Source organism: Bacillus rossius, chromosome 1, assembly GCF_032445375.1.
Source record: "Bacillus rossius redtenbacheri isolate Brsri chromosome 1, Brsri_v3, whole genome shotgun sequence".
Lineage (NCBI taxonomy): Eukaryota > Metazoa > Arthropoda > Insecta > Phasmatodea > Bacillidae > Bacillus > Bacillus rossius.
In genome coordinates, this window is record NC_086330.1 from 163,234,515 (window position 1) to 163,251,648 (window position 17,134).

The 17,134-nt window shown below is 33.5% G+C and overlaps 1 protein-coding gene across 3 annotated transcripts in view; it reads left to right on the forward strand.

Moving 5' to 3' along the window:
• The window catches only part of LOC134527079 (endothelin-converting enzyme 2-like), a 137,341-nt gene that overhangs the window by 43,426 nt on the left and 76,781 nt on the right, over positions 1–17,134 (forward strand). For all 3 annotated transcript variants that reach the window (XM_063359423.1, XM_063359425.1, XM_063359424.1), the window contains exons 4-9: positions 976–1,149; positions 1,660–1,785; positions 2,018–2,126; positions 3,234–3,420; positions 6,730–6,852; positions 13,121–13,213. In XM_063359423.1, coding sequence (XP_063215493.1) covers positions 976–1,149; positions 1,660–1,785; positions 2,018–2,126; positions 3,234–3,420; positions 6,730–6,852; positions 13,121–13,213 — 812 coding nt within the window. The remainder of the gene's footprint in view (positions 1–975; positions 1,150–1,659; positions 1,786–2,017; positions 2,127–3,233; positions 3,421–6,729; positions 6,853–13,120; positions 13,214–17,134) is intronic.

Here is a 17,134-nt window from a genome sequence, read left to right on the forward strand (position 1 = left end):
CATGTCAGTACACTCATACACCGAAAACACGAACTGCCTCTAAATTTTATGAAATACACACATTTGTTAAAGCGACTCTCGCGCCACTTGTTATAAAATGGTTGTACTCATGTTGTACTGATTCAGAAACCTTTGCGGGCGTGCACACAACTCACCAAAGTTTCATTGCAATAGGATGAATGGTATAGGAATGCACACGGGACAAATAAACAAACAAACATTCATTGTTACATATATATATATAAAGATTCTTCAGAAATTTTAATTTTTTGTATTAATATCTTCAGAAATTTATAAAAGTAATAAACCACTATTATTTTACAGCATATGTATGCTTTTATTTATTTTTAACATGTAATATTTTTTTTAGGTATTATGAATTTAGTTTTATTTAATTAAAATATTGCGTCACACCCTCAAAAATATGATACAATAATGCCACGCCAAAAGAGTTAAGACACCTTGGTTTATAAATTATGTTTTATTTAGTTACAGCTTTAAAGGGAGGGGTTCACTCCAGGCCCCATTGTGATCCAGGCCCAGTCCGTTTTTTTTGTGTTGTGTTGTTCCGAGTCAGAGAGTGCACAGATTATTCGCGTTTATTCAGACAAGTTGTGTTGTACGAGTGCGCACAAGTTCATGCAAGGTGTGATGTCCTAGTGAGCACAAATATTAGCCTTTATTCGGACAAGGTGTGTTGTACGAGTGCACACAGACCGTTACCCTTGTTCAGACAAGGTGTGCTGTCCGAGAATGCCCAGATCTTTTGTGCCTTTATTTTGACAAGGTATGTTGTCTGTGTGCGCACAGATTTTTTTTTTTTTCCTTTTTTCAGTCAAGGTGTGATGTCCTAGTAAGCACAGTTATGGGCCTTTATTCGGACAAGGTGTGTTGTACGAGTGCACACAGATCGCACAGACGAGGTGTGGTGTCTGTCTGGACAAGGCGTGTAGTGCGAGCGGCCCCCCTGTGCAGGCGAGGTGTGCGGCTCGGGAGAGTGCAAGAACCTCGCCTCGCGGCTGCTGGTGCTGATGAACCACGCCGCGGAGAAGTGCGACGACTACTACGAGTACGCCTGCGGCGGACTGCGCGAGAACGAGCGCCTCCTGGAGGACGACCTCGAGGCCCTCGCCATGGACAGAATAACTGGTCAGTTCCTGGCTGTGGGTTGGGACACCAGATCGTTTTTTTGCTGCACGCGTATTTTGCCACCGTACTTCAGGGTGTCCGCGTACAGAGCAATTCCGGAAAACAGGGGAACTCAATGAGTTAAAATAGTCACCTCGACGACCTAATAATAACCGTAAAAATAGCAACAAAAAAATTTATGAAACTGCAGATTTTATTTAAAATATAGTTCCAGTTGTTCCTCTTTTGTATCAAAATTGGCCAGTAAATTTAACATGTATTTAAGTGTAGTTAAAAACCAATTTCTTATCATAATTAATTAAATGTAATAGAAATAAAACAAATGTATACTTTCTGTAGCACCTTCTGACATCCGCTGCTTCAGTCCCGTCTAAACACTTCTTTGTTATAGGACAGTATGAGGAGGAAATTTTTATCAAATAAATGTTGTGTCCTAAATTAAATAGATATTGTAAAAACTCTATATTTCCTCAACTAGGACCTACATATCTTTTTTCTTCTTTTTTACAGAACAACTGCATCAGTTGGAAAATGGTGTAACCAATGATACTAAAGAAACCTATCCATTCTACAAGTACTACCTAAGTTGCATCAATTATTATGAAGATTTCAATGAAAAGAAGAGACTGGAAAAAGGTAAACAGGCAAACCACACAGAGGGTTACGTTTTATTGCTCAGATTCGTAAATTTGGTTTCGTGCTACTCTAAATTACGTACCTGAGGATAAAGGCAATTTTATACATGGAAAAGGGTGTTGCCTCGTGAAACAAATATTCCTACACGGTAGAAAATTTCACAAAACTGGTTTGAAACTAAGACTCTGCGAGTGTTCTACTAAACATGCTCACTACTGTTCTTTCGTTACAGCCAAATCATTTATGGATAGCATAACCCGTTTCTACAGGCATGAAGAATGGAAAACGACTGATTCAAAAGTGCTTACTGAGATTATCTACAACCTTACAACCCATCATAGGTTTGTATTTATAATTTCTAGACCTACCATTTTTGGGGGAAATTTTTGCAAAATACATTGTAAAAATAAGTTATTAATTTTTGCATGTATTTTATTCATACCAGTACCTCAGTTTATGTTTGATTATATTAGGAGATATGATTTTTTATCATATAACCACATTTATTCCTTTTTTATTTATTTAAGGGAGGAATTTCGTAGTAACATATAGCCTAGCGTTAAAGTTAGCAAATACTTTTCTAACAAATCTGTTGATTGGTTTTAATATAACTTCAAAACAAACATACAAACAGAAAAAAGCAAATATAAACAGACAAACTTACAATAGACAAAAAGGCCAACAGAAAAACTGAAAAATAAAAAAATATATTTTTTAAGTTTTTCATACTATAAATCACCGTTGGCCATTATTTTATTATGATTTCGTGCAATATATACAATTTTTACCTCGAAAACTGTTATTTTATATATAAAAGTGTGATCTGCATGACGCTTAATATTATCACAAGCATATTTATTATAAATATATATATTTTTTTGCGATGGCTAAATGATGTGTTTAATCTCTGTCCCAAAAGCCAGTAGTCGTCAAACTTATTTTGCCAGTATTTGAGGTACTAAAATTTTTACACAATTTACACAGAACATTTTTTTCTGAACTTTTACAAAATATACCTTTGGAAACCAGTTCCCAAGAAGCAGTTTGATATAATACAAGAAAATTATTGTAAATTTGTACGATAGATGGCTATGGTTATTTTTCCATATATGAAACACCATTTTCGAGATAATATTGTTGTTTTTTTTTCTTAAAAAAATTGACGCATTATCTTATATTTTAGTTGACGTTTCATTCAAGCATTATTTTTTTTTAAACCACGGAAAGGAATATTCAGTAATAAGACTTTGTGCAAATTAATGCGCGAAGTTAATACTGGAGAAGCTATTCAAGGAATGGTTAAAAAAATAACTATATCTATCGGAGGTACTGGAACGCAAAGCATAAATGCCCGGGTAAGAACCCGAGCACTATTTTGTAGTGATAGTTGTTTTCACGTAAACACGGTATGACGTGGACGCGTGGCTCACCTGGGAGAATGCTTGCAGCACGCCGCTGTTCGACGTGCTGCTGGACGTGGACACTGCTGACACCTCGCGGTTCGGCCTGAAGCTGACGGCCGCCGCGGCGCCCCTCGTGTTCGCGAGCCTCGAGGCCCGCTGCTCGCCCGCGGCGGCCAGCGACTCTGACCTGCTGGATCTGCGCCGGGTGTACGCGGAGCACAGGCGCTGCCTGGTGAGCGCCGCCGCCCACTGCCAACACTCACCAACAACAACAACAACAACCTCATCACTCCAACTAAACATTCAGAACAGCTTGTTTCACCTTGTTTGCAACGGAACACGTGATTAGGAGGTCGGAATCCGGAGGTTTTATCCTACGAACATCCAGTTATCTGAGGTAACGAAGAACTCTTCGTTCAGTTGAAGTTAAAATTCTTCGTTGAAATTTTCGTAAATTAACTGTAATTTATAACAGTGTAACGACGTGCAGAGCTTCAGAGGAAACGAAGCGATTTCTGTTTCCGTGTTTCGTTTTTAAACTGTATTTTCAGGAGAGTGAAAGGGGCTTAAAAAAATCGTGTATCCGATTATTTTTTAACCAATAAACGACCGGTACAGATTCTTGAAAGCACTTTAAGACCTTGTAGTAGACCTGTATCTTCCTTTCTCCGCCATATAATGCTATAGTCACCGCTCAAACATCATAGTTGCTCGCATGCACGACCGGTTCAGAGGCGACACCGCGCTAGAAACACCAGCGAGCGTCGCACTTATCATCCCGCCACACTAACGAGATTACACTCCTGTTAAGGCGGTTCTGTGAACCTGTTTCTACAAAGCAAGCACTCCACTTCGCCCAGGGTTTTGGGTGAGCTCCACACACATGGCTCGCTGCGTCAGCTGCGCAACAAGCGGCTTCACGCAGCGCCCGCGCGGTAAAGCGTGGCATCTCAACGCCTCGCTGGCAGCGAAGTCATTTGAGGTTCCGCATTACACGAACCACGTTTATCTTTAGGGATGTACACACACAGAAACAATTTTTCCGTACTTGCTGCCCCCGGGTAGGGGAAACAAGGGAGTTAATTGGAGTGACAGAAGAAAACTGTGTTGTGAGAGTAGCCAAATTTATTAACACGAAAAAAGAACGCAATAGAACAGTAAACATGTTATTGTAATACACTCAGCTTGTCTGTAAATGGGATTATTCTTTCTTGGACTTTTCACACTTGAATATGACTTCTGACTGCCAACACAAAAATAGTACGTATGTCAACGATTCGTATTAGACATATCATGACAGCATATTTAACGGTTACAAAGAATATAAACATCTGAAGTTTTTTAGCTCACTTTCCTCTAAGCAGCAATAACGAATCACTAAGTACATAAAATAAATATGTAATATATAAGAAAAATTACAAAAAAATATTAAGTCTTGGTTTTCCTAAAATATGATTATGTTTTAACAGTCTTAAGTTCAAAGCCGTCTTATGGCTTATAAAAAAATGTACGTGTAAATGACCCCTCGTGTTACCGGGTCCAATACGGCCGGCCACTCGCCTCAACACTCGCTGGGTCGTCCAGTCCCGGGCGTCGCTCGCCGAGTCGCCACTGCAGGTTGCGCTCCGGCCATCCAGCGCCCCGCTTCCCTTGCGACGCCGTGGATGGACTTCATTGGTGCGCTGTTGTCCCGGAGCATGTAGTTCCCTTGACGACTGCGGAGAGAGTTGCGGACAGGCAACGAATCCCCTGAGCTGGGCTGTTGTGCTGTCCACCCCTGGCACAACCACTCTAGTGTCTCGTAACTTCAAAGTGCACACTCCTATACGATGTGCGTGTGAATACTGATAAACTCCAGCCTAAATCAGTAGTCTCTCACTGCCTTTTCTTTGCCTGCCTCTGTCTGACTACACTGCCATCTTCATGCACGTGCCCGTATTGTACCCCACTGTTATTGTCCGACTCTGTCTCGGACACGCGAATACAAAGTACCCTCCTAAACAACTTTTCCAACGAGTCTCTTGGTTGCCACACAGGCGACACTCCACTCGTTGTTGAATACCTTTGGCACTTAGTCGCTGACTACCTCGCTGCGCTCCGGCTTTACTCCTCTGTGAATTGGGCTAAGTCGACTGACGTCGAAAAATGACTTAGTCTAGCTTACCCTTCGTGGAGGCTTGGGACTTCGGTGTTTAAGCGCCGAGGTCGGGGGTTTATATACCCCTCGGGTCGCCTTCCCCTATGTTCTCCGACCAACCAGAGCCTCGTGGTCACTCATACTTCGCTCTGGACGGTCGGAGGGAAAGGAGGTCATGTGATCAGTCACGGTACATCTCCTCAGTCACGTGGTTACCCCTTCCACTGCGCGGCTCTGGCTGGGGCGCGAGCGCACTGAGTGCCTGTTGGGTTGTACACCCGCTACACAGGGCTAAAGCGCGGGTGGCATGCACTTCAGGCGCAAGTGTCACTTCATGTGTGATCACTACGTTGGGGTACGTTTAGCTACCATCCCATACTTTTACAAAAAAAAAAAATATTCACGTGGAAACAAGTTTCCAAGAAATAGGTTTTAATACTACAAGAAATATGACTTGATGTAAGCTTCTGAATATACGCCATTGCTAAAGCATGCTTTAGCAATGGCGTATGTCCAAAAGCTTACATCAAGTCATGCACTCCCATTGCACAAATCTTTCAAAGATAATACAAGAAATATATTGTACAGTTATGCAACGCATTGCTGTGGTTATATTTTACATATATAAAATACGTTTCACGAGATAATACTGAGCATCTCGTACGGAAATTGGTGCATAATTTTATATTTGAACAAACCCAGTATTTCTGCGAACACTATTCTATAGTGCTAGTTATACAGATGTTTTTAATCTAAAAATGTCTGTAATTGTACATGGATATTTCTGTTCCATTTTTTAAAAAAAAGAATACAGTGTACCAGCCTTTGACTGAAATAATTTAGGGACCCACTGAATAACCTACATCCTGCTGGTCGAACATTTGTGTGCATTTTATAGTTTTGCCTTGTTATATTTTTGATGAGAAATTATTTTCTGGTGACTATTTGCATTTAAATATTTCGCATTTCAAAATTTTATTTGATATTTACGATATTATTTGTAAATAGTAAATAATCTCTACCGAAATAAAAATACTTACCCAATCGAAGTGGTTTTCCATTTTCTTTGTAAAAAAAAATAGGTTTTTACTAAATAAAAATAATAAAATATATCTTTCTTATGGAGAGCTGGATATAATGTGTGTTTTTTACGTAAAATTGCTTCAGATGAACTTAATTTTTTCATACAGTATAAGTGAGACTAACTATTAATATTTTTCTGAATATCATAAATTAAAATGGAAAATAGTAAATATGTACAGTTTATCTATATACCTATACTGTACAATCCTTAATTTAATATTTTCACTTATAGTAAGTTCAAGACCACTTCATTTTCATTGAAATGTTTAAAAGTTAACAGTTACCTAGAAAAACAGTCACATATAAATTATTTTGTTACAGGAGGAACAACAAAAATATTACTATGATGAGGTGACAGAGGCTGTGACAGAACTGGGTGTCGAGACTGCACAGGTGGAAGAACTCGTTAACGACACCAGAAAAATTAGAACATTGTGGTCAAAGGTAAAGTTTTGAATAAGTTTTATTATTGTTTTAGAATAAGTTTAATTATTCAAGCTCACAAACAACAGTGGGTATTTTTTCTTAACGAAAGTAACTTTTTGAAAATGTTATCATCTAATATTAAAAGAATTGATGTGGTATAGCTTAACTGAGTATCTGTTATTATTTTATTTTCTGTGTAATTTCTTTAATCAACACAATACGAATGTAATTGAATGCATTCATAATACCAAAAAATTGAACATTTAACATAAATACAAGTATGTGTAATAATAAATATAGGTACGTAGACGATACGGGTAAGTGATGGAAAATAATACCTAATATGAGCACTTTTGAATTTTTGCTGTTTTATTTCAGTCAAAAATACTTTAAAATATGGAAAAACTTGCACAATTGGATTTCAGATGGAACAGGTAAAAGGCAGGGAAGGTTTGAAGTTTAATTTTGTTGACTAGTTGATAGGAATTACTGTCAGACGTGGATTAAAACATGTTCATATTGCATAGAATGCATCATAGGTTTATAGTTGGAAATTGTGGAATTTTTCATAGGAATAAATGTATGACGTGGATTAAAACATGTTCAGATTAAATGAAATGATCAATAGGTAAAATAAATACAACTAATGAATCATTGTTGCACAGTTTTATCTAAAAATGGACAGATAACAAGAATCAGTCTAAATAATTATTTGTCCATGGTATCCATTTGTAGTCAAACTCACTTCATACATACCTACTAAATGAAAATCAGGGGTTACAAATAGCATGAACAATAAAATTCGGTCCGAATTATCGAACGGACTTTATATCTTCATAAACCACATAGTAAAGTCAGGAGGCGCACAAAGGTGAAATGATTGCACTTATATTTAAAAAAGTTATTCATATAAGACATATTTAATTTTTTTCTAAACCAATATTTTTTCCAAACAATATCAATGGTCTGCTTTCCTTTGGGTAGAAATTAATAAGATTTTAAAACTAACTATATCATATTTAATAAGTGTTGCTTAAACGAACAATAAGTTATTAAAAAAAACCTACCATCCAAAAACTGTTACTGTTTAGAAACATTATTTTATCTGGATTAAAATTATTTTTACACATGTTTAGCATAATCTGGAATTTGAACAATATTATCAGAATTTCAAAATATTCATAGGAGATCAATATATTTAAGGGGTAGTTTATATTACAAAATGATAAACAAAATTAATAAAAATAAAATCATACGAGTTAAAAATATTTTTTTATTTGAATTAGTTTTTAATTTTTAGTTCTTATAAATGTTTTTAATATATATTTAAAAGATTTAAATACCATAGGTAGTTTTGTTAAAAAAATATGTTATTTATCCTTTGGAATTTGGAATTTACTGCAGACTTTTATTTAAAATATTTGTAATTAGATCCAAGAATTGTAATAATTAAATTACTATATTAGTCAAAATGTTTTACTCAAGTTGATCAACGACTAAAAAAATAATATGACTGAAAATGATCAATTAAAAAACAAAAACTGTAATGTTTTCTTAAAATTATATCTAAATGTTAACGATTATCTTTGTAAAAAATATAAAACAAAATATATTTTTGTAATATAATTGTTTGATGTAATGTTTTTATTGATGGTATCGTAGGTCATGTTTAACTATAACTTTTATCTACCAATATTTTCCACATTTATTTGTTGTAAGAACAAACTTAAATGTGAATAAATAATCAATTACAATAGCTTCAGATTTTTACCATAGCAGAGACATATATTATTTAAATCTTTATTCCAATATACTATTGAGATATTTCAGTTTGTTTGTAGGAAGCACGGTTTTCTTTTTAACGTGTGTTACGAACATTCTACAATGCAATTTACATACTACGTAGGCAGGTACATAAGATGTTAATTGGTTTGTTATTTTGGTTTTAGAAATAAAACGTGTTATAATAGTCGTAGTCGCGCGTGTAATGTTTCACCTTTTACAAACTTATACATGAAAAATAGCTAGTATGTAAAAACTTAAATTAGAGTAAATTTAAAGCTCCAAAAAACCAAACAAATATAGTTTAAAAATTGCAATGGGTGTTGACATCGAAGCTTTGTTTACGTATTATATCCTATAATAGCGATTAAACCGCGGGTCCACTCGCTCAATCTCAGGGTTTTGCTAATATCTTATCACTGTAAGAAAGTACATGTTTAATTCCAAATATTTTTACTAAAGAAATAGACTCAATAAATCGTCAGGCGTATGCAGGATATCATTCATAACAAGAGGTTTAAGATTGATATTTTCTAAAGAGGTTATGGGAAAGCCTTTTTTTTTTTAATTTTTAGTATAGAGTAAGTGTCTTATTTTATTTCCCGTTTTAGTATGTTCGAGGATATATTTTACCTGACGAAATCACACCTTTTTTTTTCATTTCATGATAAATTTCATGTTAAACCCAATTTAAAAAAAGGGAAACTCGCAACTGTTTTATTTTAACTATTATTATGCCATTGTATACAATTCAATTTTCATGTAATTTGGTTGTGTTTAAAATAGTTAAATAATTTCCCCTTATTAAATTACCTACATTATTTTAAGATTTTTAAACAATAGCATTTATATTTAAAATGTATATTATAGGTATTATATTTATTTTCGAACGTATTAGTTATTCTTAGTTATGCTTAGTATTACTCAAACAAAATTCCCAAACTTTTCATACTTCTCCTTTTTTCTCACATCTATGACTATGTGAAAATTCGGAACTACAGATTAAGTACATATGGCAATATCCGTTCACCAAATAAAACCAAATTTATCTTATTATTATTATTAACTTTAGATGTGAAATCAAAAAAATATTTATAATAACTTAAATTTATATTGAATCAAAATTTATCCTGCCAATACTTATGTAGTTGGTTATTAACTTTTTTAATTAAAAAACATATTAACCCCCGTTAATCTTAAGATGTGATATTTCAAAGAAAGTTTAGATAAGGGAATGTAGTTTAAGGTTATAATTATTAATATCTTAAATAAATTTTGATTTGAACAGAAAATGTTGTTTTTTAATGTTAAACCATGTTTACAATCCAAGTTGTAAAAATGAGTAAAAAGATTTGCATGTTTATAAATAATACAATTACTTACATCCCGCTTGATTAGCTTTAGGGATATGACTATTTTAATAAAACAAAATTGACCACCTTTTCTCTCTTTTGATGTTGAATCTATAAAAATGGAATAATATAATGTACGTTATTCTTGCTCATTTTCTTACCTCAAGCTTAATTTTCTTGGATTTATTAAATTGTATACTATTAAAACAAATGCACCCCTGTTTCACTGTCTTTGTAGTCGAATTACTAAAATAGGTAAATTCACCCTACGAAATTAGTAATTTAAGTTATTAATTCTCATTTTCTTACATCCAACTTAACTTTCAATGGAGATATGTTTATTTTATACGAAAAATAACGACATTTCACCCCCTTAACGTTCGAATTCCGGAAAAATGAAAAAAAAAAATACGATTTCTGACTCTTATCTTTAAATCTAGTAGATTCGGAAGTATGCATTTGTTTTCTTAACTTACACTTATTACACTTCCTAAGGTCTAACAAAATGAATTGTTTATTTTTTATTATTTTTTCCAAATAATTTATGTCGTAAAGTTAGTCTCGAATATACGATTTATTAAAATAAATCAATATGGACCTTATTCATAAGTTTGGAAACTTTTAAAATTTTGTTTGATTGTTTTGATATGTTTATTTTTAGTACGCAATATTATTCCTTATGCTTGGTTAGCTTCGGAGATATAATTAAGTATTTAAAAACTATTTTTACTCCTTTTTTTCACCTCTCAGGGGTTTAAATTTGCGAAAAAAATTTAATTTTTCGTTGGTTGTTATTATGTGTTTTTTATTGGTATTCAATAACTTTTCTCTGGCTTCATTAGCTTCAGAAATATAATTAAGTTTTTTAAAACCATTCTTCTGTATCCAAATAACTGGTAATGGATTTTTATTCTTTTTAAAAAAAATAATAGTATGTAATGTTTCCTTTACTAAATCGGAAAACGATAATGTTCTTTAAGCATTAAAACATATCATTTTTTGCGTGGTTTTATACAACGATAAGAGCTGCCGAAGTTGTACGAACAGCGGCGAACTTCAGTTAACTTCGGTACAGTCGGGTGTGGCTCTCATCACTGTGAACTGTACAGTTTTCTCTACATCTTGTTATACTTTACAAAATATCAATTTGTTCATAGATAAACAATTTTTACAGTAATTTGTTTTTATCATTATTACAATAGAAGGCTAACACTTTAGTGGGTGGTATGAAGATTGCAAATATTAAAGACTTGAGAGTTTTTACCGTTCACGAAAAACATTACCTCTTTAAAAAATTTTGTTCGAATAACCAACTTTTTGCGTATACATATACAACTATAGACACGATTCTCTTGCGAGTTAATCTTCGGTAGTGTTAGTGCCGTGGATTTATTGAGCACATGTTCATATGTCTTACATTGTAATTATAAATTTATGTGTAAAAGTAAGTAATAACTTAAAGAATCTCCCTAAAAAGACCTCATTTATATATATATATATATAATTATGTACTTAATTGTATCTAAGTTACTTGCAATCTAGTGGTCTTTAGAGAAACTTGCTTAAACCATGTAATTTCGGGAAAACCAATAGTAAAAAAAGTATTTGTTTTTCTCTTAGTAAAACAAATCTCGCTGTTATAAAATTTATTGTAGTACTATTGAATACAATTGGTGATATAAGTCCCTAAGTGATAAGGGTTGTTCATTGTAGTTAATAGGCTAGTGTTGCTGCCCGAGAAGACATTGTAGTCGCCTCGTCAATCTGGTGGCACAGTTGTGCGGTGAGCAGGAAAAGTAATCATCCATTCATAATTCCATCAATTAAATTTTTCTTTCACGATTACATTTTCTATTTGCTTGTATGGCCGTGGAGGAAACAGAACATGGTACAACCTGCCCGCTTTCTCCTTGGAATGTCTGAGGCCGTGTTAACTGGTTTTGAATGTGATGCTTTACCTTTTTGGGATATATTTTATACCTCGCCGTGGTACCCGTCGTTGAAGGCTAGTATTTCACTTCATCGCAAAGCACTCTGATGCTCTCATCTCTGTAAATATCTATATAACAAAGAAAATAACTGACAAACACAGTATATTCATCATATCGTGGTACTAAAAATAAAATAAAAATATTTGCCTAATTTAACATAAAAATAAACTAATAAGTAATTACTACTAATTACTATAATAAGTAATAATTACTTTAATAAAATTTTGTACTAATTAATAAGGTAAGCAATGTTTATTAAACTTTAAATAAATCCAGTGGGTTACGTTTATAAACTAATTAACTTTCATTGCCCTTACGCTCGCATTTGCAGCCCATATCTCACTAAGATCTATTTCTAAATTGACTTAAGCTGATATTCCATATGGAACTATGGTTTTTAAGGAATTATGATGGCTACAAATTAATAGCTTATAAAACTAAATAAACCCCTTTTTCACTGCCTTAAGAATGGAATTTAATAATTACATGTAGCCTATTTCTTAATATAGTACATGAGCTAGCTAGCTATGTTTAAGATTTTATCCCAATCAGTTTAATTTTTAAGACGGTATTGAGGAAAAAACATCCAAACTGTCTCATTTATATACTAGTAAGAATTAGGATATTTGTAGGTATGAGCCGTTTCATTATATAGTTTAATATTTCGGTCTGCTTATCAAATGATTCGACAGTAGATTTAGCTGCTATGGCTACGAATTCTAGCGGTGGGTGTGGAAACTACACATGATTAGCGTCAAGTAATATAGTTGAAAAAACAATGCATATATATATATACACGTATAACAAATATAAAAAAACAAAATATCATCAAATACGTTAAGAAATGTTCAAGGGATTCCGGAACAAACAGACAAAAATACGAAAATAAATATTTTTTACTTTAAAATAATTTTAATATCAGTTTAGAATATTTTTTAATTAAATACAATTCACAAAGTTTTTACCTTAAACAGTTTTTTATTACTATAGATTAACGGTAAAGGAATTTTGTGAGAAATAAACAAAACTATAGGCTTATAGGTACAAATTTAACTCTGAGTAGTTGTATAAATTGTTAATTAATTACAAAAATGAAAACTTTAACTGTTTGATATAAGGTTGAATCATAACTTATAATATAATTAATTTTTTTTTTCACAGCATATGGTTAGCCCTACCGTCTCTCAGTATGAACAGCTATCAAGAAAGTTCGAAATCAAGACTGTCAACGAATTAAAAGCAGAAATAAGTTTGGTGAGTCTCAATTTTATATTTTTTTCTCTAAATGTAATAAATAGTCTTTAGATATATAGAGATATTTTTAATGTTTGATGTGATCATTTTTATTTATTTATTTTAGGAATGTTGATAGGAGTAACTGTGATAAAAACGCTAAATGTAAAGGCCTATATTTGGATACTGTACTTTTCTTCTCCATATGTTCACTGCAAAGCAATGGTTATATTACAAACTGTAATGATATTTAGAATTCCATTTAAAATGACGTGTAGTTAATTAGTGTTTTATTTCTAAAAATTTCTTGCTCGCTAAATGGGTCCCTGAAATAAAAGTGTACATGATGAATAGTACCTACTGCTTGGAGATATAGACGACGCAGAATATCAACTTGTAAGAAAAATAATTCAATTCAGTGACGTCAGGAGTGACATGGGTTAACTGTTGATGGCTCTCTCATTACTATTTTCAAGAAGTTAAAAAAAATATTTATATTTGAGAAATACGACACCTGTTCAGTGATACTTTCTTTGTTTGACTTATATATGATACATTTTCACAAAATATTAATTTGTAATAAGCATGTCAAATAAAACAGCAAGTATATATGTGTTTGAAATATGTACTTACGTTGTTATGTAATAATTCTTTCCTAATAACAGTTGCAATATTAAAAAACACTAATTTTACCAATATATTTAGTACATACATTTTGGTACTAACTTAAGCTAAATAATTTGCACTCATTGAAAGGAATATATTAAAAGATTATGTTTTATAATCTTAGTTGAGTATTGATAATTATGCTAGTTAAAGTCATTTTCGTTGAATTTCTGTTCTTTATGGAGTATTAACTTGCATTCCGGCGTTATATGGTATATTAGCGACCCTCATATCATTTTTTATTGTTAATGTTTAATAATCTAAAAAAATCTCATTTTGTATTAATTTGTGTTGAAAATATGACACATAAATTTAAAAAAATACAAATCTGTTCATCCGATTGCTACCAAACTTCACAGGATCAACCGCTGGGCTAATCTGAAGATTGCCTGAAAATTTCATTAAAATCGGTCCAGCCGTTTTGGAGTTCATAGGGAACATTCATACACACATCGATACATATATATATATATATATATATATATATATATTGACATAACTTTCAGTGTTACTTATATTTGATAGCATTTCGCCATATGATATTGTCCCTAGCATTTGGCAACCGTGCTGCATAGGCCCCTTGGCCACGCACACGCACCACTCGGTCGCGCTACTGAGTGTCCCCATTCGGTGGCCCGCGTGAAGCGCCACAGAGGAAATGGTTTGGTCATAGACTCCGAAGGAAGCTCTTCACATCATTATTGAATGCACGCAATCACATCGGAATGGTTGCTTCGCGTACAGTTCCACCCACATGAAGATATAATATGGTGGGAAAAATCTTTTACGTGAGAATAAAACATTCAATTACCGACTTATGCGAGTAAGAATGTTCTTTTTGCATTTTTACGAATAAATAGCGTATCCTCCACAGGCCGCTGAATGTAACCGTGCGGAATTCTGAAACCATCATAAAGGCGGTTGCATAGCCTACTACACAACTTTGTAATACAGAGGAATGACATAGACTTTAACATCATTCTGAATGTTGTGGGACAAGACGGAGATAAAACAGTAGTGAAAACAGGTGGGTCACGATCAGACTTAATGATCAGTGAAAAGTTTGCAGAAGGATCTGTGCGATCGAATGAGCGATTGAAATTTATTTTAAACACACAATCTTAGTTTCATCGTTGTGTTCTGAATCTTTTATTACTGAAACTGTGCCATTTTTCTGTATGCTGAGCGCTAACTTTAGTAGCAAATAGGCCTACAAGGCGTTCTTTTATATCGACTTAAGAGTCAACATGTGTGGCAAAACATTATGGTGCAAATTCTTGTACAAATGTCTTTGTTTTATGTTTCAACAAAATTCGTAATAAGCATTTTATCATCTAATAACAATTTCTATCCTTTCAAAAAGTTGATTTTTTATTTTTGAATGTAATTTTTTTATCATTTTACTTTAAAATACACATACAGGAATTTGTATACACCTGCTTTGTTCTTTCTTGTAGCATTCATGTCAACAATATCTGGGACGAACATTGTTCACATCTTACAATATTTGGGACGAACATTGTTCACATCTTCCACCCTGAACTTCCCTCGCAAAATTGTATTGACGTAGGCATCAGATCTTGAACCCAAAATTGATGGGTTTGATTGTATTCCAATGATAAAACGGTGTGAACCACAGAACCTACTGTAGAACAATCCGCGCGTGTCGAGTATCTGAGCCAGTGCTGCCAATGCAATAAATTGTTCACTTTTACCTATACTCCTAAAAAAAAAAAAAAAAAAAAAAGCGCTAGGCAAAATAAAAAAAAGGAGCAGCGAAATTAAAATTTTCTGCCATTATAACTTTATTATCGCTTAATGCAAACAAAGGAGTGAAAAATTAACTGTACACTTTATTAGGAAAAAATGTACTGATTTTGACAGTCCTTTAAGTGGCATTTCTGATTTGGCAGCTGAATATACTTATTAAATAAACAAAACAAACAATTATACATGCAGCATTAGCCTAGCCAACCACGTAAGATTGTTTATGGTTATAGTAGAAACTTTGTCCTTTATTTCTTATTTAAAAAATGTTATTTCTTGTGTTACAAAAATTCCCTCATTTTACCCGAAACCAGAGAGTGCTCGCAGTTTTTCCCTCATTGTTTTAAAATACCCGAAATTCGGGGAATTTCCCGCGAATTGGCAACACTGATCTGAGCCGCCACCGGAAGTGGCGCCACCGAGACTTGTCGATACGCCACAGGCGCGCCACCGTCGCCCGTGTGGAAGTGTCCCCGCGCGAACAATGGCAGCTCCAGAACGTGTCCCGTTCCAGGTCGTTATTTCATATTTACGTTCCACTCGGTTAAATATACTGCATTTTTTAGTGGCTGAACTTTCACAAAAAAAAATATATTTATAGCATACTTTTTGCATAATTAGCTGGAAAAGTAGCATTTTTTACATTTTTGTGCAGTATGGATAAGGAGAATGAATTATATAGAATTTAGAACTGGAACTTATAGGTTTAAAATTGATTTTACTGGCTGCCACGTGATATGATTTAATTTCTTTCAGAATAAATTATTTTGTTTTACTTGGCCTTTTGAAATCATCAGAATTTATTTTTATTTAAAAGGTCGAGTAAATTCAAATAAATTTTCTTCAATACTTTTAAACCAAAAAACGCAGTAGCCATCAGCATTGCCTTTAAACCCAGTTATTTATTCTATTTGTTTATCCTTATTCATACTGCAAAAAATGTTAAAAATTAAACTTTGCATCTAATTATGTAAAACGTATATGCACTTTATATATTTTGCATTTTGTTTTAGTTCAGCCACTCAAAAATTCTACAAGTTTAACCAAGTTAAACGTAAAATAAACTAATGACCGTGAACGTAACATACATCTTAGGGGTACTTCCTAGCGCACCACCCGGTGACGCTACGCCCGAGTGGATGTGTGCAAGGGCCCTAACGGCCATCACTAGAAGTTTGAAAGGATCTTGTATGCAATAATGACGTTAAACAAAGACATTTACAACATTTCAGCAAAGGAAATATTTTTAAACTTTATAATAACAAAAACAAAATTGATATACATACACAGGGGAAAGGGCCTTGGAAAAGGTTTGGGGAGGGGGGGGGGGGTGTTTTAGTTTTCTCGTTTTGACTTCAGTTATTAACATGGCTAATATTGCACACACCCACACCCTTAATTATTATTCCCAAAGATGAAAGTTTTATTACTTAATAGCATAACTAAATATTCTAATTGAGAAGAGAATAATAGATATTAGGTGATCATCAAATGAAAACATAAAGGTCA